The 22,159-nt window shown below is 41.6% G+C and overlaps 1 protein-coding gene across 1 annotated transcript; it reads right to left on the reverse strand.

Annotated features, from left to right (window-relative positions):
* Window positions 1-471: 471 nt before the first annotated feature.
* LOC133446016 (sacsin-like) lies at window positions 472-20,900 on the reverse strand. Its single transcript, XM_061723689.1, is given in 7 exon segments — window positions 472-12,330; window positions 12,410-12,498; window positions 15,194-16,616; window positions 17,264-17,410; window positions 18,027-18,138; window positions 18,248-18,335; window positions 20,858-20,900. Coding segments are annotated over 7 exon segments (12,825 nt in total). The 5' UTR covers window positions 20,887-20,900; the 3' UTR covers window positions 472-1,393.
* Window positions 20,901-22,159: the final 1,259 nt, after the last annotated feature.

The following is a 22,159-nucleotide window of genomic DNA, read 5'->3' on the forward strand; positions in this document are numbered from 1 at the left end:
TCTGCATGTCATGTGAAATTTCTATAACAAACCTGCTGTCCTGGGAAGACACTTCCTTTTGGCTTGCCTTTACTAAATAAACATTGCTAAATGATCAAGTAAGATTAGCAGTAAATAAATGAAATAAACGTGTTTCTCATTCAGACCTAATGATCAATATATCCAAATCAATTATGCTGAAGTGAGCAATTATGATGGGGCAGTGATGGACGATTTCAGAAATAATCCAGTTGATAAGATTTTCAGGCTTATTTTTTTTCAGTTTTTTTTTTTTTTTTTTTAAGCATTGTTCTTTTTCAATAGTGGATTAAAGGTTTCACAAATTAAAAAATCTGTTTTAAAGAATTTATTTCCTTATGTAATCCAGACAAGATCTTTGAATCGTGACCTGGTCCAAGTTGGTTGATGAGCTCTGATTTGGCTCTTTATTTGTCTAACTTTAGTCCAAATTTAGCAACATATCTATCCTGGAAGTCTTCACTCATGGTGAACGTGAAAATGGGAAGAAAAATAATAAGAAGGTGAAACTGTCCTAAATAAACTTCATGATACAGAAACTTTGCTCACACATAACATACATCGAGAAAGCTCAATAACACACAAGTAAATAAAAAGTACAAATAAACACATCTTCATACAGTATTTCGTTTTATTTTTAAATTTTCAAGTAAGATCTCCACAAACCTAAAATAATGGTGGCAACAATCACTGGCCCTTTCTCAAATAACTGTAAACAAAGATTATCTAACTGAGCAAGTAGTCATAAACAATGAGCTATCAAAAAACATTTTACTTGACTAAAGTACTAAAAAAAAGTGGATTTTAGAACCAAATAAAAAAAAAGCATACTGTTTATCAAAAACATTAAAACCATACAGTGTCTGTCATCTTAATCAGCGTCTTCTGCACAACTGCTCAGAACATCAAAACAAACATTATTCTTTCAATTCAATCACTTTAACAAATCAAGGCAGAACTTCACAAAGACTTTATGTTTGGCAGTGAGTCAATTGTGAAACATTTCCATTATTATTAAAAAGCAAGTTGCATTTTGCATGAAAATATCCACGTTTACAGGTATAAACTATAAAAGTGATCACACAGGTACTGAGAAGTCAAAAACATATGTATCGATAAAGTTTTAAAGTGATTGTGTTTTGTTAAAATATGTACAGGATTCATGTCATTAGTAATATTCTTCCATGCTTTAAATGATCATTGTTTATATTAATGATTCAGTGTAACAGTAAAGGTATTTGCCTTTTGACAACAAACATGTTGCATGAAGTTCCGGCAGGTGTTCTGAGTTCAATTGTGAAATTGCTTTGCACTGGTATGTTTCCGTTATTGTCTTTCTGTCAGCAGTTTAGTACGTTACTCACAACGTGCAAATCTACATAACATATGTTTCTACTTTACTGAGAAGCTCAGATGCCTTTTTCAGAGCAGTCTTTGCATTCTCCAAACTGAACTGTCCATTTGGTATGTGTGGATGTGGATGGCAGTTGGGATATTGAGTCTTTTTGCTGTCCACTCCCAGTGCCCTCAGATCGTCCACAATCTGAGGCAGGTCTTTCAGTTGAGAGTGATAGCTGGAAACGTTGTCTGCTGTGACAGAAATTGAGCTGCTGGTGGGCTGTCGACCATTTCTCCTATATTCTGCTGCAGTAAGAGCTTTTTCCACTGCTTGATGGACTTTAAACAGACACCACTCTGTGCTTCCGCCATCGGTGTCTTTTTGAGCTGTGTCAAGGTCGCAGCGAGCTTGGCGAAACCAGCGCTGGGCCTCCTCTTTGTTCGGCCTTGGAACGTTCGCGTTGTGGCTCCCAAAGTTGTAGGAATGGTAGTTGTAGGAATGGGAATTATATGAACTGTGGCCCCTAAAGAATCTTTCTCCTCCACTTCTGTGATACCTGGCCTACCGGTTCCCCTGTTTATAGAAGTCTCTGAAATTTGAGCTTCCACTTGAAGAGGATGGGCCTGAAGTTCTTACTTTGCCATTGGTGAGCTCTTCAACTTGATTCTTCAGATATTTAAATGCGTCAATGGCGAGCGACTCGCAGTCGTGATTTTTGTCAGGATGCCATCGCAGGTACAGTCGCTTTATGCCCTTCTGCCTCTCCTCCAAAGAAAAATTCCAGATCTCAGCCAGACATCTGTCAATTTCCCTTTTAGCTTCATCTAAAGTGGTTGGTAATGGATTTTTTGTTGGCTGGGTTGAGCGTGGCGTTGCTCCTACCACCAGCTCCAGCTCCATGCAAGATGTGTTCCCTTCTGGTTTAACCTTCCTTTCTCGTTTAAACTGGTACAGGTCGAGATGACTGACTTCAACCGGTTCATCCTCTCCAATGTCAATCTTGTATCTGTTGGAATATTGTCCTTTGGGGCCTGGGAGGATTTCAACAATAACTGCAAGGACGTACTTGTTGTTGATGTTATAGCCCACATATTCCCCCTTTTCAAAGTTGTTGAGGAAGTTCATGTCAAATGAATCATGCCATTCTTCTGGAATATCCATCCCAGTGGCTGGTGGACTAAAAACAAGGTTTTCACTACTGCCACTATCAAGGACCTCAAAGTCGGCCAGAGTTTTCTGAACATCTTGCAAGTCGTTGCACATGAGAAGTTGTCCAAGCACTGGGAAGTAAGTTGATGTCAAGTTGTTTCCTAAAAGAGCATTGATCTCCTTTGTCAATTTCATATTAACCCCATTTATCACTTTGGGAGACATGTCATCGTTGTGTTTTAGGTAAAAGGTGCAGCCTTGTTGCTCTCGCTTGACAAAAACATCTGTTTCTCTGATCGTTTTTTCAAGTGGCTGCTCGTCCAGCCACAGCATTGTTTCCAGGGTGTCGCAACACACAATCTGAATGCTGCCAAAAGTCTTGTCACACATCGTAGAAGCTTCTTCTTGTGTTATTTTGCCCTCAGACTGGTGTCTCAGAAGGCAAATCAGACCACGTCGAAACTCTTTGGAGGAGAGATGTCTCTCAAACCAGCCGCTGAAGTCACAACCCGTCAAAAGCTCGCAGCGCCGCATGACTGAATCCACCAGTTTCTCGTGAGTGATCTGAGGCAGCATCTTAGGCCGAAACCTCTGCGGCAGAAGCTGCACCAGCCGATGCTGCTCGTAGACGTCGCTGTCCAAATGACAGTTGCTGAGTTTCTCCAACAACAGGAAGTCATTCCCCAGAGCTTCTTCCAACCTTTTAATCTCAAAAACTGTGTCATTGTAGTAGAGCGAGCATGATGGGTACAACTTTCCATCCACAGCAGGAAGATGCAACGTCTTAATGTCACCAGTGAGGACTTTGTTTCCTTGATTTTTGAGTAAGTGAAACAACTGCTCAACAGCTCGTTTTACAGTCTGGAGCTGGTTTCTGTTTGGTTGCGATTTGTCCAAAGAATCGTCATAAACCGCCTCCAGGACACTACAATACTGCCGTGCAGTAGCCTCGTCTGTAACGCCAGCATTCTTGAAGAAGGCTTTGTACACGGCATCCTTTGAGGGGATTTGGTACAAGTAAGGTCTGAAATCCAGGTCGTGATTGAGTGAGAGACACACATGATCAGCTTTCACCAGTTGTCTGTCGTTTTCCACCAACACCAAAGGAAGACCAGCCAGTGGCTGTGCGTTAAAGCCCTGTCCTTGCAGGTGGGCGTACGAGCTACGGAACACTTCAGCACGAGTTTTGATCAGCGCCACGGTTGTACATGGCGACTGACAGATGTTTCTTATGTTGCTGGTAACGCAGTCTGCAGGTGGTTGGTCATGAACACCTATATTTTTCATCATGTTTCGGGTTTTCTGTGAGACATAACGTGGTAGCTCTATAACTGGCATTGAGGACCAAATCAGATCTTGATGATTACAATTGCTACTTATCAAAGATCCTCTGATCTTAACAGTAGTTCTCCCTGCAGCAAATGGTTGATGATAGTTGCAAAGTTCTTCTCTAATCTTCTCTGGAAAAATGAACTTGATGTCAGCTATGCTCTTCAGCAATTTCTCTCCTCCGTCTTTGTCATTGCTCACTTTGTCCAAAGCCACTCTGAAAAGCAACTCCGATTTTTCCTTCAGTTCTTTGAGGTTGCCGTTTCCTTTTGCTTCTGTTTCTAACTGGAACGCAAAGTTGATGACCTCATCGTTTGACACTTCATGCTTCATTCCAAGCTCTCTGATGAGCTGCCTCGCTTGTGTGGTTTTATATTCATCCCCATCACACAAGTCAGTCCAAAATTTCGGAGGCACAAATCTTTCTTTAGGCGCCATTTTCTTATAAAGCTTGACAGTATCATCAAAGTAGTACGAGGCAGGTTCTAGTTTCCCTTGACAACTGTGAATCAGTTTCACTGTCTTCATTGAAGAGATGATTTCATTCTTGTAGTTAGAATGATTAACATGATGACATAATGTCAGCAACAGCTTCAGACAGAGAAGAGTTTGCTTCTCAGTAAATCTGTGTACATTGGGCAGAATGAACTTCATGAAATACTCCAAATCATCCAGGACTGGTATCTTCAGCATTTCTGACAGACTCAGGTTGTCTAGGCTGTTTTTGAGAAAAATGCTGTTGCTCGTGGGCAGAGTGAACAAATCTTGAAATGTGCCAGAGTACATGCTGTTGAGGACAAACACCTTCTTAGATCCATCAATCCTCACTCGATCACCGAGCGTGGTTTCAAACAATGGCAAGGATTTAAGCTTCCTCATGTACTCTTGTTTGTCTTTTGACATGGACAGTCCAGACTGCAGGAAGTTCTGAAACACTTTCAGGTCATCATTTGAAAGTTGAGAGAACTTTGAGTGGCTGATGTTGTAGACCTGGTCCAATACTGAGGTTTTGTCATTCACTTCCATGAGCTCGGGATGTAAAAGTAAATATGCCTGTTGGTGTACCTCAGAAAGGAAAACACTGTCAAGCTTCATGAAACCAAGCTTGAAGAGGATGCTTGATATGTCTCTTTCTGACGCGTAGGGAATCACACTTGACATACCTTTCATTGTTTGCAGGAGATGCTTGTCGTTTAATGCTGGACACACAACAGGCACGATGCAGCAGTCACCTAAGAGCTTCCTGACATCACTGAACGTGGGAAAATGGTGAACATGGTCATCATGAGAAAATGGCATTTTAATTTCACTCATTATGAATCTCCAAAGGGACGTCAACCATGTCAGCATTGTTTCATTAGGGACATGAAGACCACTGCCTGGGTCAACTCCACAGCTGTGAAGACGTTTTTGAACTAATGGTTTCAAAAACTGAGCTGCAAGAGGTAGTGTTAGGTCTTTGACAAGATTAGCAGTTTTTAGAAGAGCAGCATGATCTTTGTTGGTGTCGTGGTCTGCAAAGTGGCTTGCATAACCAAAAAAAAGACTGTCATATCTTGATATGAACTTTGGAGATTCAGAGTTAAACACTCTCAAAACTTTATCACTTGTGAGCAGGAGGGGGAGTCCGTTGAGCACATTGGGGTTCTGTTCGGTGAGCTTTTCCAAGTTGGGATCATTCAAACAAAATGTCAGGAGCTTTGAACATCTTGTTTGGTCTTTGATCAAAGTGGCAATTATTGGCAAGGGCAAATCTGCCTCTGTTTGGGCCAGATCATTGAGAGGTTTTGATTGGAGGAAAGCCCGTATGGCACCAGGACTGACAATTTTCAATTCAACGCCAGCAGATTTGAAATGGCTCCGAATCTTTTTCATCTCTGTGGAAAAAGGAACCAGGTTCATCCCAAGATCTTCCAAAATCGGGATAATCCAGTCACTTGTTGGGTCTGTAAGGTAAGGTACCTTTGTTGTCTCTGTTTCGCTGAGGTTGCACCAGTCTAAAGAGTATTCTTTAAATTCCCGACTTGCAATTTTGCGCGTTGAGCTCCTTAGTACTGGGACCAGGTCGAGGCCTTTGTCTTTAATTGACCTGTAGACTTCCAATATCATTTCATGCCACTGCTTATCAACCTCAGACGTAAATGGCCAAAAACACAAGTACGAGGTACTTAAGTGTAATTCAATGCTTTCAAGAGAGCCCTTTTTGGATCGGATTCTACAGCGGATGCAGTGCAAGAGATCTGCATACAGTGGAGCAATGATGTCCTGTTTCAAAGCTTTGTTCCAGTTTGATTTCTGGGTTTGGCCATCTTCCTTCCAAAGGTTTTTCCAGGCAGAATCTACCTCAAAGTTTCCACTGACATGCACTGGCAGTCTAGTTGTCCCAGGTAAGGGAAGTGAACAAAAGGCTGCGCCTTCAAACTCCATATTCCTTGAGTATGTTGGGGCCTTTATGCTCACACGTGCAGCAATTGCTCCCTGTGGGACTTTTCCTGATAGTTGTAATTCAGATGTCCCTTTGAATGAGCCAAACTGTTCTGCAATGATCCATTTACTCTCTCTTTTATCCGAGGTGGAAACCGTGGCGTCATATAAAGCCTTGAGTGGGGTTATTTGTGTCTGACGCTGTAGTGCATTTTGTAGATGTTTTTCAAATGCGTCCTTTTTTTGCATGCTTCTTTGTGACAGACTCTTTTCCACCTCAAAGATGGTTTGAATTTTTCCTGAACGGTCGATTTTATGAACTTGGATTTTGCAGATGTTTTTCAGGAACAGAATTAGTCCTTCAGGATCACCAGACAGGGCAGAGCAGAGTTCATTCATGTCTGAATCAGTGACTACTTGCTGTGAAATTTCACTTTTCGCACCTGGAGCCCTCAGTGGTAATCTGAACATGGTCCCCTTTTTCAGAGGGAATACGTCAGGAAGAAAAGATTTGTAGACATCCTTGTACATCTCCTTGAATGTGTCAATTACATTGTAACCAATGCCAGCTTGAGCTCTGCCGGAGTGGTTTTCAATGTATTTCTGGTTGGGATCAGAAATGCAAAGCAACTTATCTTCAGTGAGAATGGAAGGACAGTCAGTCAGGTGGTAAACAGAGTTGAATCCAACTCCATATTTGCCTATTTTTCCTGTGGATTTTTGCTTCCCTCTTTCTCCCAGCTGTTTAATGCCTATCAATTCCTCTTCAGAAAACACTTTGTTGTTGAAAACACACAGGGCCGGACCCTGCAGAGGGTTCCACTTCTCGCCAAATGTTTTTTCTTTGCCATGATGTCTTTTGTCCCAAACAAAGTGAATTTCTGTTGCCTCAGCATCATCAGCATTTTGGATTAGCTCCTTCAGAATATCCTCCTTTGATGGGTAAACTGAAATGATGTTTTTAATTCGAACAGTCAATTCTTCGTGCTGTGCAAAAGGTGAAATGTCAGACGTAATATTTTCCAGAGTATGATGCCTTGTCGTCATGATTCCGAAGTGCTGAGCCATAACGCGGGGGATGTGTCCGTGACACAACGTGACATCTGAAGGAACTGGCATCCACGGATTGTCATTGTAACGCAGCTCAGTGGCAGGTTGTAAAACCCCTTCAAAATTTGGTATCGGACAGATTTCTGGCACTTTCTCTTTTGCCTCAAATAACCCTTTGGCTAAAATTGTCAAGCAAATTGATAGCTCGTTAGCTGGCAGGGGCTTGTTTCCATACCGAGAGTGTAATTCCTGGAGCACAGTAAAAAACTGACTTGTTGTAAACCTTTCTTCAACACCCACAGTCTTCCAGAGATTTCTGAAACCAGTGAAGGCAGGCGGAAGTACATGGAGGTAGGGTTTTGCATCAAAATCCTGTTTTTCAGCAACACAGCTGATGGGTACAAATGTATCACCGACTAGGATGAACGGGAAGGAATTTGACCTCTGTGAAATTACAGTGGCATTCATCTGAAGACCAGTCCACTGATCTAGAAACTTATAGCACTCGTATGCTATTTCGTGAAGCATAGATTTGTCGGTTGATTGTGATTGGCTGTATGCTTCTTGCAGCTGCTGCAGCACCGTCTCTGTCTCTGGACTGTTGTGAACTCCCAAAAAATCTAGGATCGGATCATTGCTGTGTATTGTCAGACTTTTGTGATCCAGCACGTGATGTTCCATGTTAACCAGAAGGGCGAATTTTTCCTTAAAAACAGCTGTGGGCTTCTGAAGTGTTACATTCCCTGTCATTTTTAGGTCACCGGGGGAAAATGCTGGGAGAAAGGGGGTTCTCCTCAATGTTTCCCAGTGGTGAGAGTCTCCGTCATCCATGTGATTCTTCATAAGATCAAGTAGGCACTTCAGATGGTCACATGCTTTCTTTTTGTTGACTCTCCAGGTGTTGGTCATTGTCTTTGCTTTCTGTGTGATGTCCTCCAGAGTAAGGTTATCGTGTGCCATTCCAAGTTCCAACAAGCGCTGAATCCTTTTGGGTGCGCAAAAGTCATCTTTGGTACCTCCAAGCAAGCGGCCCTCTTCTGGTTCAAAAAGACATGCCATCCTGCATGATGGACTGACAAGTTTCTTCACATACTGGAGCTGTCCGTCTGTTGTGGGTATGCAAGGATGGGAGACCAGCAGCTTGTCAATGTCTTTGTTGTTGAGGTCAATAGCATGTAGAACAAGAGAATCTCTACATTTGGAGTCCATGGTAGCAAGGTTGTTGAACACTACCTCTTCATAAAACTTCGCCCAGGTCCATGTCCTGCTTTGTAAAACATTTTTTAGGCCAGCTAGTTTGAAGCTGTTTGCCAACCACGATGGAAGAGGAACAACACACTTTGGTTCTTTTACGTATGTTTTGCACACCTGAGCTGCAATTGGACTGATTTTTTTGTCCTTTTGAATGCTCTCTTGTAGAAATATGGCATTGCTCATTGAGCACCACTTTTCACCATCACTGAAGAGCTCTGGGTCTGTGGAGTGTTGAGCGATGGCAGAGTAAAACACATCCACCAAAGGCTTGAACGTATTGCCAACATTCTCTCTGTTGGGCCAAAAGGTGTGATAAGAGTAAGACTCCAGTTCCTGGTTCTCACACATTTTCTTTAATGCCAAAAGCGCAGTGACATAAGCTGCTGCAACTGGATCCTGAAGAAGAGCTTTGTTCCAATCACCTTTCATTCCACTTTCCCAAAGGGCTTTTCGGTTGCTCATCATAGCAAATGTGCCATTGACATTTACTGGAAGACCTGTCTGAATGGGAAGAGGAAGGAAGCAAAACGCCTGTCCAACAAGATCCGTTTTTAGTGGGGACAGTTTTACAGTTTCTGGATTCCTTTGCAAGGGCAACGCAATCCCTCCAATGGGCAAAGAGAACTTGGCTTGGTTATCTTTTTGAAGGGCCATTTCCAGGGACCGATCTGTCCCAAAGCAGTTGTAGAGGAGCCAGTGAAGGTCTTCAGTCTCACCGGACTGTTGGCTGGTTACCTTGATAATGTTGATAGTGTTGCTGTTAATTATATTTCTGCATTTACTGTCAAGTTTCACCAATGACTCCTTAGCATGAAGCTGTTTTGAATCAGTGGTTTCATCTTGAGTCCTCATTTCCCTCATGACAGTTTTGGAGACGGTTAAGATGGTTTCCATTTCATCATCTCTGGGTGGGGTTGCAACATTGTTGGAGATGCTTTGTAGGGACAATGTGTTGACGTTCTTGAGAAAAAGCAGGTGAGTTTTTGAATTCTTTTCGAAGTTGTGCTGTAATGCCATAATGTCATCCTTGTGATACACCCTTTTGCTTATTTCTGACTTGAGAGCCTCTTCTTGGGTTCGGAAAGGTAGCTTGATCAGAGTGCCTGGGTAGGCTTCCGGGGGACTTTTTGTGGTGAAATTACAGCCAAAAATGTGCTCATATGGTGCAAACTGACCAGGAAAGCAATTCACAATCCTCTTTTGAGAGAGATTCAGCTTGATTCCAGGATTTGTTTTACTGTGGATGTGCTTCTTAAGGTGAGTTACATTTGGATCAAGTATTAGAAGGCTGGTACCACTGAGGATGGAGGGCACATCTGTTACATGATACACAGTATTGAATCCAAGTCCGAACTTTCCAATCTTTTCCACTTTGTTTTCCTTGGAGGCAGACCCAACTCTGACGATGTTTTCCCAGTCCTCAGCTGTGAACTGCTCATTGTTGAAGGCCCAGAGACACGGTCCCTGACAAAGGGCCATGTCAGGATCAATGAGACTTTCAGGGGAAGCTTTGTGTGCTCTGAAATCCACCAAGAATTTGCAGGTCTCTGCTCCAGCATCCTCTGCATTCTGAATTAGCTCTTTGAAGATGTCACTTTGCTCATCATACTCATTCAGGATATTTTTTATCCTTGTGGTTATTGGTTCAGATTGTCCACATTGTTCAATTCCCACTAACTCTGGAGCAGGAATGCAGTTGCTGAGAAATCGTATTTTCAGCCACTCGGCTGTTGCTATTGGGATTTCCTCATGTAGCACATACATTTTTTCTGTACTGAATTGATATTCCTTCAGCCTCTCTTTGCTCAGATCACAGAGGAGTGCTTCTGACCGAGGTTTAAGGGTGAATTGTTCCCCTTCTGTGATGACCGGCACTGGTACGTCACCCTGAACTGTCTTCTTCTCTCGCCAAAGCCAGTTAAGAATATCTATTGATGCTTTTACCTCAGAAGGACTTGCAAATGGCTCTTGCCTTGCTTCAATACTTTCATGGATATGATGAAGAATGCCAACAATTTCCTCATTTGAAAGGGATTTTCTCAGGCCAAACCTCTGGAGGAGCATCCTGTATGGCAAAAACTCATTTGGCAGCTTCCCAATGTAAGAGCTCAGATCTAGATCGTGTGGGTAGTCAAGAACCAGTTCTTGAGGTGGAACAAACCGCTTGTGGGCCCACAGCCAAGGTGTGTTCTTGTTCATCGCCTGTGCAAATGTTGACATGTGTTCCTGCATGTGTTTGTAGATTTGATGCAGCTGTGTCTTGAAATCCACATTTGTATCAGGATCAGCCATCTCCTGTGCTTTTGATGTCAAAACCAACAAGTTCTCAATGACTTTCTCAGGTGGGGGCGGTCGTCTGAGACCGAGCTTGTGGCTAACTCTGTCATTGAGCTTCCCTGTCAGAGGTATTACATGCCCAACAATGTCTTTATACATTGTGTGTCTTATTTCATCTGGGCAGTAGAAGCAGCTTCCCTCAGATTCTTCACTGAGCTCTCTGTAGTCATTGTCAGGTTGTTCACATCCAACCCATTTCGTCACCTTAAGCTGATGAAGCTGCTTATCAGAAAACTTTGACAGGAGTTCACTGGAATCCAGCATTCCCAAAACTGCCTGAGCTCTTTTGAGAGCCTCATTTTTAGAGTCCACACGCAGGTTGTCAATCTGTGTGGTGGCATGCAACAAATGCTCAGGTGTCACATCAGCTTCTTTCTTTATCAGTCCAAGATCTGTCAGGCTTTCCAGCATCTGTGTTGTTTCGGTGTAAACAAGCGGGGGGAAAAAGCATGACTCAAAGATGACTTTAAAGGTTTTATTACTTGGATCAAGGAAGCTTGAAGGCTTTTTCAGTTCCCCGTTCATTTGAATGAATCTCAAGTTCCTACATCTGGATTTTAAAGATGGATTTTGAGAGAAAAGGATGTTGCCATTCTGTAAAATCCAAGTCATTGTTTTCTCAATTTCCTCATTGCTGCAAGCTTCTCTTTCCATACAGTCGACAAGGACCATGGCTGCATCAGCTGGGCCCAAGATATTAACTTTGAGCAGACTTAACAGTCTGCGATCAGCCTCAGTAGCACACTGGATTACTGAATCAAGCATAGGCAGTTCTGCAGGGACTGCTGGACCGGCCGTTAGAAGCACTGCCATTTTTGAATGAGCTGGGACACAGGATCCTTTCATGGTCTGAAACAAGGGCAGTGTCAAGAGTAAATCTTCCTCTCGGCTCGAGAGAGGGTTCAGGTGGGAGAGATGCTCTTTAAGCTCTTCTCGTGTTCTCTGAGGCTCAGATTTTAGGGTTTTGATCAGATGCTGGGAATCTAAATTCAGCAAGACTTTCATGACACTATTTGGAGATGGGCTCAGCACGTAACTGTCAAGGTCACCGTGCTTGAGCCACTCATTTCCTCTCACCACTGTACCCCCGACTCTGGTCAACAGCTCAGCCATTTGCTCTGGCAAACTGCCGTGTTTGCTTTTCTGAAAAATGAGGGTTGTGTTCCGTTGCAGTTTAGCCAGAAATGCAGGCTGACTGGCAGACAGAGGACTGATGGGAACCAGAGGTATTTCAGTGAAACCACTTAACTCTTGGAAGTGATTGTTCAGAAACTTCCAAAATTCCTGAAGCCAGTCGAGTGGCGGATGTTGGCCGCTGTTGATGCTCCAAGTGACGACCGTCTTCCCCGGCTGCTTCCAGTCCTGCGGCAAATATCTTCTTGTATATTCAGCCACATCATCTGCATCAATGTTGATGACTTTGAAGAATTCTGAAAAAAATAAATAAATAAGTTTATAAATTTCACATCAAGTTACCTACCATACGTGTGTCCAAATATGATCACCTACTTTGCCCTGCCAGTTCCCTCAAGTGGGCTCTGCAGGTTGGACTGAGATCATCTGAGATGAAGAGCTGGTTGCAGTACGGCAACAAGATTCTGCACAACCGATAAAGATAAAAGTACGTAAACTCATTTTGCTTGCAGTGCATGTAAAATTAATACATTTAAAAAACGTTTCTGTCTTGGAACTGTTCTCCTGCGCAAAGCAGCGATGATGGAAGGAATGTCGTGAGCCAATGACTAACAAATGTTTTAGCTGTGCATTTTGTTGAGAATCAATTTTCTCATGCATGAAAAGCAGGTTTGGTAGAAAAAGAAACAACATGCCAACTCCACACAGACACACTCCAGCAGAGGTTCATAGCAAGAACCTCCATGCAGAGAGGCACCAGGTTAACCACTACATCCAGGGCTCCAGAGTGCGACCTATTAGGTCGCATATGCGACCTAATTTATTAAGGTGTGAGTTAAAATTTAACGAGGTCGCTCCGGTGCTACTTGCAAGAGGACTAGTGGAAAAAAAAAAACATTTTATTTTTTATTTTTTCACTCGGCTGTGTTAGTGCATTAATGGAGTGGTTGATAATACAATTTTACTTTCTGGCTCATTCCTGCGAGTCCTATTTCTCCTCTCTCTCTGTCTGACTGCACCTGTTATGGTCTGCGCACGTTACATGTACAGCAGTGCACGCGCGCGTACACGCAGCGCGCTCAAAAAGGTAAACAAAGCAGATGCAGTATGAAGCGGTCTATAGTCGATTATTTTAAGAAAAAAATGTGCCAGAGGCAACCATGGAGGCAACAAACGAGGCTGGTGGTTGGTGAGGAGGAGGAGAAGGGTTAGCAGAGAGAGCGACAAGAATCATGGATTCTTCTTCTGATGAAGAGAGTGACAGGTTGGCGAAACAGGCGGGGGAGAGTGGGGAGTAGGCTCGCCACCCGTCCCTTGAAATACGGAATTGTTTGGTAATTGGGAATTAAAAGTTGCGTTCCGTATTGAACCAATACGGAACCCCTTTGCGCTCTGTTGCCTAGTTAAGCCGAAATTATGGTTCCGCGTTAAATCGACGCAGAGCCTACGCCGTAGGGTACGCGGCGACGCGCAACGTACGGCGTAGGCTCTGCGTTGGTCTGACGTGGAACAATAAATCAGCCTTTACCTCTCACTGCTGCTAACTGCACCGACACACGCGACTTTAAACAAAAAAAAAGTCAAGTCAAGATGTCTCCAGAGGCTCCAGACACCCCACCTCGTCCTAAAAGAGGAAGCAGAGGTCTCTCTGAGGTGTGTCAGACAGACAGCATGCTGCAGGAACCTCCACAAACATAATATAACGTCACAGAGGAGCCAGGCATCTGTTGCACAGTTCCTCATACCTGAATCATCCCCTGAGCTTGATATGGGAAATATATTATGCTCTTATTTATTGGTCATAATATACAGGTGAAGGTCGGAAAATTTGAATATATTGCTAAACTTAATTTGTTTCAGTAAATTCAACTAAAGGTGAAACATATATTATTTCCCACTACATGCAAAGTGAGATATTTCAAGCCTTTATTTGTTATAATTTTGATGATTATGGCCCACAGCTAATGAAAACCCCAAATAAAAAATCTCAAAAAATTTGAATAAATCAATAAAGAATTAAATCATCAAAATTATAACAAATAATGGAGCTCATGAAGTGAGTTCCTCATCACTGGACTTTGAGCAGACCTGTTTGGAGTTCCACACCACAGTTCTGAAAGACAAGGAGCTGCTTGTCTTTTGTCGTTTTGTCATTTAATTTAGGTGCGGTTCTGTTTAACTGCCCAATGCAGGCAGACTTTGTTTAATTTACGATGACCATGCGCAGGTTCAGGCTGTCTGTACAGTCATGAAGGTTCAATGCTATTAAAGCATTTCGTTTTTTCATATAAAATATATACATTTCTATGCATTTTAGACGTTTTGGGGATGTCCCTTTTTTTTAGCGCTCGTGAAAATCGCTGAAATCGGGATGTTCCTTATTTCTATTTCTGAAAGGTGGCAACCCTAGTGGGGAGAAGAAACAAAAGTACAGCTTTCAACAACAATGGCTGGCACAGTTCCCGTGGTTAAGATACGAGGGACAGGCCATGGTGTGTGTCCACTGTAGGGCATGTGGCCCGTCAGTTGCAGGAAGGAATGTAACTGATGTTAATTGAGGGAACCTTATTGTAGTGTTTCTAAATATGTTATGTGCAATGAAAAATATGGCTCTACCTAATTTGTTTTGGTGCTACTAAATGAAAAGCTAGGTGGCACCAGTTCTACCTGTGAAAAAGTTAGTCTGGAGCCCTGACTACATCACTATGCTGTCCTACCAAAACTGCGGCGTAATGTTTGTGCCAAAATCCTGAGACGGAGCTCTCTGAGTACAGAAAAACATTTTAACAGAACATACTGCGTTATGTTTTTTCCAACCCCCCCCCACCCCATTCTAAGCTAAGAAAAGTTCATTCTGTGTTAAAAACAAAACGTAAAGGAGAGTTCACAGTCTCTCCTCCATAGACGTGTGCCGATACTTACTTAAAACAAAATAGGCATCATTACCAACATCATATCTGCACATATTCCTCAAAACTGCTTCAGATCATGTTTTAGTCCCTAACATCACTCTCTACCATCTAATAATAAATGTTCCATTAAGCGCATTTGCAGATAGAGTTGAATGTGAGCACAAAGTACACATTTGTTTGCTCAGATTAAGTTATCGTGAAAAAACACATCATTCATGTAACAGAAACAACAGAAAAATAAACATACCTTGGAAATTCTTTGCTGTCGATTAAAGCGGTGTCCTCCTCTCTCTTTGTGAAAAATCTGAAGGAGCCATCGCTGAGTGGAACCAGCTGCAGACCCTCAACTTCCCTGTACTTTTCATCATTCAGTATGTACTCTAAAAGACAGAGTTTGTCATTCCTGCCGATGCTGTGCATGCCAGTCCTGCGGAAAACCTCCCTGAGGAAGGATGGGGTCACACGTATTGGAGTAGTGTGTGGATATGCCTCTATAGCCCTCGCAACACTTGCTGGTAGAGTGACGAGATTTTCTCCACGTGAGACCAGAGCCCTTTTAATGGCACTCAGTGTGGTAGCACTTGTTGGACCATTACAGGGCAGCACGGCTTCTGACAGGGGGATAAACTTTCTTTCATCTTCAGCGAGAGAAAGGACGGCCACATTCTGACTGAATAAGTGGTTAAAAACATCCCGAGCGACATCAAGCCACTTGTCTTTGTGTTGCATCTGGGAGACGTCAGGCCACAGATTATACACGGAGGAGACGGGGAGCAAGGATCTTTGAGCAAGTTTGACGGCGTCTTGAATGATCGTCACGTATGCTTGCGGGAGCACTTCCTTCACCAGCAGTTCATTCCATAGAGCATGCTCGTCATGCTTCTGGTCTTCCTCTTGCCACTTGATGTCCATCCTGTTGTCTGTGAGGCCAAAGCAGGCGTTGACGTAAACTGGGAGGCCGGTCTTGTTGGAGTCGTTGTTTGGCAGAGGGAGAAAGCAGCTCAGTCTGCCCTTGTCACAGTCTCTCCTGTCACTACTGGAGAACGCTAAGTCAACTCTGGGTAAAAAGCTCAGCTTTTTGGCGAGGACGTCCAGATCGTTAACGTTTCCCTCCTTCAGGGTACACGTTGTCAAGAGCCAGCTTGTTTCTTTGATTTCTTCTGATCTGAGAGTTATCTGTTTGAATCTTGTCAAACTCTCGATGGCTGACGCATCTTCTGACTTCAGAACATCTGTGGGGACGGAAGATTTCACTTCAAGTCTGGTGTTGATGGTCCCATCAGCACTCACGTGTATCACGGACACAGAGCTCACGTTTTTCAAGAAGAGGAGGCTTAAGTCTGCATCTGCAATGAAGCTATCAAAAAGCTCAACCACCTTATTCGAAGTGTACAGATTGTCTGAAATCTCTGATGCCTCATTGCGTAAGGGGAATCTGAAAATCGTCCCAGCAAAGTACTGATCTTCTTTTATGACTTTGGTCCATGTTTCTCCACCTACGAGTGAAACCATATCTCTGAAGGGTTGGAACTGATCACGCATTGTCATCAGAGCTTCTTGGTGTTCATCGTCATCCAGATACCACCTAAACCCTCCATTTCTTTCTCCAAATATGTTTTCTTGGGGATCCATCAAGCCAAGGTGCCCTGAGCTAAATATACTGGGCACATCTGTGGGGAAAATAAAGCAAGATGGTTATTATCCTCATATATTATCAAATCTAAAATATATATCTTCAACTCAGTCTATTTTTTGCATTTAAATTAATACAACTTCAGACTGCTATGCCAACTTTATCCTTTGATAACTGCCTTTTTTTCTTCCACATTTTAAACTATGTACAGTGACAAAAAAACATCTATAAGACAAAATGCATATATACATATGTCTATACATATACAATGCCTTTTACAGTTTTCATTGAACTATGTATAACTTTGCAATATGGATATCGCAATATCGTATCTTGACTCAAGTATGCTTGGCAATACCCACCCCTCGTGTGTGTATATGTATATATATACATATATATATATACACACACATACAGTATATACATACATACATACATACATACATACATACATACATACATACACACACACACACACACACACACACACACACACACACACACACACACACACACACACACACACACACACACACAGTACAGACCAAAAGTTTGGACACACCTTCTCATTCAAACAAATGGGGAAGTGTGTACAAACTTTTGGTCTGTACCGTGTATATATATATATATATATATATATATATATATATATATATATATAGAAAAAAATAATTCAATATTCACCTGTGATGTGGTAGACAGAGTTGAAGCCGATTCCAAACCTGCCAATTTTGTTTGGGTCTTTGAGCTTGCCGCTTCGTCCTGCCTTCTGAATTCTGTCCCAGTCTTCATCAGTAAAATCTGCATTGTTGTAGGCGTACAGAGCAGGGCCTTTGCAAAAGAAGAAGTGGAAAAATAGAAATTATTGAGGAATCCATGTGTTGTGACGCATTTATTTAAACGGTTTCTTTTGTACTCCAAGGTTGCATTCAGGAAAATAAAACTGCAATAAAGTTGTAAACATGACGTGGCAGCATGGTCTCTCAGTGTTAACTGTCAAAAATGTGTATTTTGTTTTACAATATTATCGTGATATTAGTCTTGTGTTGGCACACAGAAGCTGATGCATGCTAAATTAAGGTAGGTAACCAGAAGAATGCTGATAATTTCTGACTTGAAAACGATTATAAACAAATCTAATTTGATAACACAGTTGAGTAAGTTGGTAAGCGATCTTTATACCGTAGTCATCTTTTTTTAATCATTTGAGAACTGGGCATGCTAATGGTATAATTTTCTATACCTGCTTAATTCTATACAGAGTTACAGGGGTCTGCTGGAGCCTATCTCAGCTTATTACAGGCAAAAGCCAACGGTTCGACTGATATAGAAATGTATGATTTTTTTTTCTTTCTTGCATTTTAGAGACCAATTACCACTGTTCAACTCACTGTATATAAAAACACAAGAAATCACAGTGTTTTAATTATCTAATCATTCTATTTACCCTGGTATTTTCTCAGTTCATCCGTCCAAAGGCTGTCAGTCCCGTAGCTCCTCTCATCGTGGATGAAAACCACCTTTGTGGCTTGAGCATCATCTGCATTCTGAATTAGTTCCTGGTGACAAATAAAACCTCTATTAACAGCACTTATCACAACAAGAGAACAATTAACAAAGTTCTACACTCATGAACCGGGATAATCAAAATTTGAGTAATACACCAACCTTCAAAATTTGTCCACCATCCGGATATCGACGGAGAATGTCCTTCAGGTAGTCGAGAAAAGGTGGGGCCGTGGCTCCGAAGGCCGTCCTGAGAAAAGCACCAAGATCAAGGAGTCAAGAAACTACATCTGAAAGTGAATGCTTTCGGGAAGGAGCAGGGATATTTTCAAATCCAACCAGGACTTCATTTGCATCTTGAAAGGCAGGGGGTGAATCAGTTCAAATCAAGGTGACACCACAATATATAGTTCGTGCTTTCAAGAACCTCTGATGTACAAAGAAAACCAGAAATTCAAAAAGGTGAAATTTTAGTGGAAAGGAGAGAAGGATATCATAGTGAAAGTATTTTGCAGCTGTACGGGAAATAGACTGAATGGTTTAAAACGCCCTGCAGTACCTCTGAAGTCATTAAGGTCTGGCCTCTTCAAATTGTTAAGTTAGAAGGAGTGAAATAGAGCAGACATGGAAGTAACATCTTGGTTGCATCTGTAGCTGCGGAAAGTATTTCATGTTAGTTCCCTCCAATGATGGACACCTGCTTCCACCTATTTAGGGTCGAGGTGATTTACTGGAGCCTACCACACTGTCATGGGGTGAAAGGTCGGGTTCAGGCCGGACAGTTAACCAGTTCATCACAGAACCACTTACATTCCGGTTAAATCCAATTATTAATTTATTATTATCCATTTATAATCAAATTAATTATAATAATAATATTATATAATTTCTTCTAATGTAAATTATTTAAAAGCAGCCTGGCTATAGAAACCAACAACTTGCTTTGAATCTTCACTTCTATTGTTTCCTGAGAATGTGCAAGGAGAAAGTAGAGGGAAACACATCCCTCAACTGCAGCAAGGGTCATCTCAAAATGCTGCATGCCGATTTGATTCGTTTGCCAACTGCAAGTTGATTTGTGATATAAAAGTAAATTTTCTGTTCATTCGTCACTAGACAATACTTTAAAAAAAATGACTTTGACATATTAGTTCTTAAGCAACACAAGGTCTACTGCTACTACTAAGATACACTGCAGTGGTAGGGATTGAAAAAAGCATGCTGGACCTTTTAGGTGTGAACCTCCTCATTGGTCCATCTATCATTTTTCTTTCAATCTTGATCAAATGTACTTGTAGCAAAATGTTTCTGGTACAAATGGTTCAAATAAGTTGTGTTCACATATCTTTTCATGAACATAGTTTAGAGTACCCAATCAGCAGAGACCCCCCATGAGGTACTTCCTGTCATGGTTTTTTTGTCAAGCCTTTTGTGTATATCTTGTCTTGTCTTTCCGTTGCTCCTTGCTGGTCCGCACTGTTTCCACCCTCCATGTTTCAGCTCAGGTTTTTGTATTTTTGTCAAGTTTATGCTCTTGTGTTCAGCAGCGCGTTAAGTTGTAAAAGTCACTTTTCTGGAACTCCTTCCTCTGCGTCTCTCCTGCATCTGGGTCCTACGCCCCCCTCACTGTGACAGGACGGACCAACCGGAAGCAAGAGAAAGACAAGACAAGATGTACACAAAATGCTTGACGAAACAGGTGGAAGCGATGAAGGCAGATGGGAAGGGAAGTCAAGACAAATCTTAAACACAAGGACATGGGGTTACAAAATAAAACGGGAACCGGCCATCGGGGGTACTGCAGCCAACAGCGAAGCCGGCACGGGAGAACGGGGAGAACGCACATGCAGCGTCATGTGACGTCACATCCGCAGCCCAGCGCGGGAAATTCGGGACCGAATTGCAGCACATTTTGCAGCACACAGCCTGTTCAAGGCAAAGGAGAGATACACTAGAGGGCTCATTCTTTTGGGTTTGGAACGCTTCATCTGACATTATTACTAGAAAACTTAAAATGTATACAGATTTTTTTCATAAATCCTGCCTCCATCCTGCCTCATGCTCCTTTAAGCTGATTTGACTACCTCTCCTACTACAGGAACATTTTCCGCCCTGTAAAGGTTCCCGTAGGCTACTTTTACAGGGCCTTTTCTGGTGATGGAGACAGGTGTCAAAGATCGGCCCCTAAAAACTACCCGTAACCCCGACTAGTGGATCTCTACTGTGTCTTTTTTGTTGTCAACATCACTATATCATATTTCATAGCAAAATAAAGAACATTTAACAGACTGTGGTCTCAAATTTTAGCACTGACATTTATTTTGGTGGTTATGGCTTAAGATTAACTAATGAATGCAGTAGTTGGAGTCGATCGTCAGAGGAAGCAAGTAGAAAACTGTCCAATAGTTTTATATTTCTTTTACTACGCCCCTTTCATTGATTATTTGGACAATTTGGTGATAAAGTAATGACTAAAAAGCATGTGCATATACAACAACAAAGCTATGTGAAATTTGATTTGGATTTATGATGTAAAGAAATTAGTCAACTATGAGGATGTTCTTTTCTCAAAAAGAGGCTAAAAACTGTTTAAAAAAAGAATATGAACACATACAGGGTATTGATTCGGAATTAATGAGGTGTGGTGTCTAAACTGCTTTGAGAAGTAAAAACATGTCAAGCATGAGTTCAAAGGTTTGTCAGGTGTGGTTCTGAATCAGTTGGTACTTCTTCAGCGCCCTCTAAAGGCGAGTAGGGGGAATGACAACTCACCGAGCTTTATTCTTCTTTTTCTGACTCATCCTTCCGGGGTGGATGCTGTAAAAACAAAATGATAATACCAGTGACAAAATGCAGCGTAAACATCGAGCATTGACCATTGAACTCAAGAAATCAGAGTGGCTACTTACAGTAGCGCAGTCACCACCAACAGTTTAAATAAAACCCATGAATACAAAAGTTGACTATTTACTGATTGAGCTGTCATAGTGTCAAATTTAACTGCCTTTTAAAGTCCCCCAGGAGTCAATTATAAGTCATTCATCTTTAATATACATGTATTTAGTAAAATTCTGAAGTCCATAGTTACATGATGATCTAAAGTTGGAGAAAATATATCAACAGAAAATATTGACTCAATTTAAAAAACAGTAGAACTATGGTGTTTTTTTGCATCTGTTGTTGTCCTTATTCTCCTCAATGTTTAACTATAAGAAACTATTATGTCATTCTATGCAGATTGGGAAAAAAAAACTAAGTTGATAATTCATCTTTATCATAATACGACTTATTAAATGATAATACGAACTGGTAATAATGACTTATTAACAGTTCTCACCACAAATACAGGAAGTTCAAACCTGTTAAGAAGCCTGATATATAACATCAAGCATGATCGGGTTAATGATAAGAGAACAACCATTTCCTGTAACTTTTAAAGTTAATCCAATTTCATTTAAATTTCCCAGAGAATGTACAATTTAGCTTTTGATTCACAGCTTCCCAGTCACGCATTTTAGATTATTGACAAGGACCACTTTAAAAAAAAGGGATTATATTATCTATTTTGACCAAAACAAGACTCCTCATGCCTGAATTAAATGAACTGGAAAATAGAATAGCACATATTTAATCATATAAAAGCACATTTGGGATTCGTGAATAGGGGAAAAAAAAACGTTTTTAGTTATTATTTCCAATCTAAGAAATAGCTGAATCCAGCAAAGTGTAAGTACTGTGGTGGTGTCGATGATGCAAAGTCCAGCAGAACGACCTTAAACTGGGTGTTTCTCTGCCTCAACCATAAGGCTCCGTACAGAGTTAAAGACAGTTGTGAAACCGCCACTTCAAGTAACAGTCAATAAACAGGAATTAATAACAGTAGGCTGGCATGTGACAAAAAAATGAAACAGAAAAAATAATATAATAATAATGTTCCTTTTAAAAATAAATACATAAATCTTAATAATCTACTCCAAAGAGCGTATAAATAGATATAAAAGCACAGTACCTGTTCCGTGTCAGCGCATCTCGGATCAGCTCCAGTTAAACTAGGGACTGAGCATCAGTCCTCCT

The sequence above is a fragment of the Cololabis saira genome, chromosome 6 (assembly GCF_033807715.1).
Source record: "Cololabis saira isolate AMF1-May2022 chromosome 6, fColSai1.1, whole genome shotgun sequence".
Taxonomy (NCBI): domain Eukaryota; kingdom Metazoa; phylum Chordata; class Actinopteri; order Beloniformes; family Belonidae; genus Cololabis; species Cololabis saira.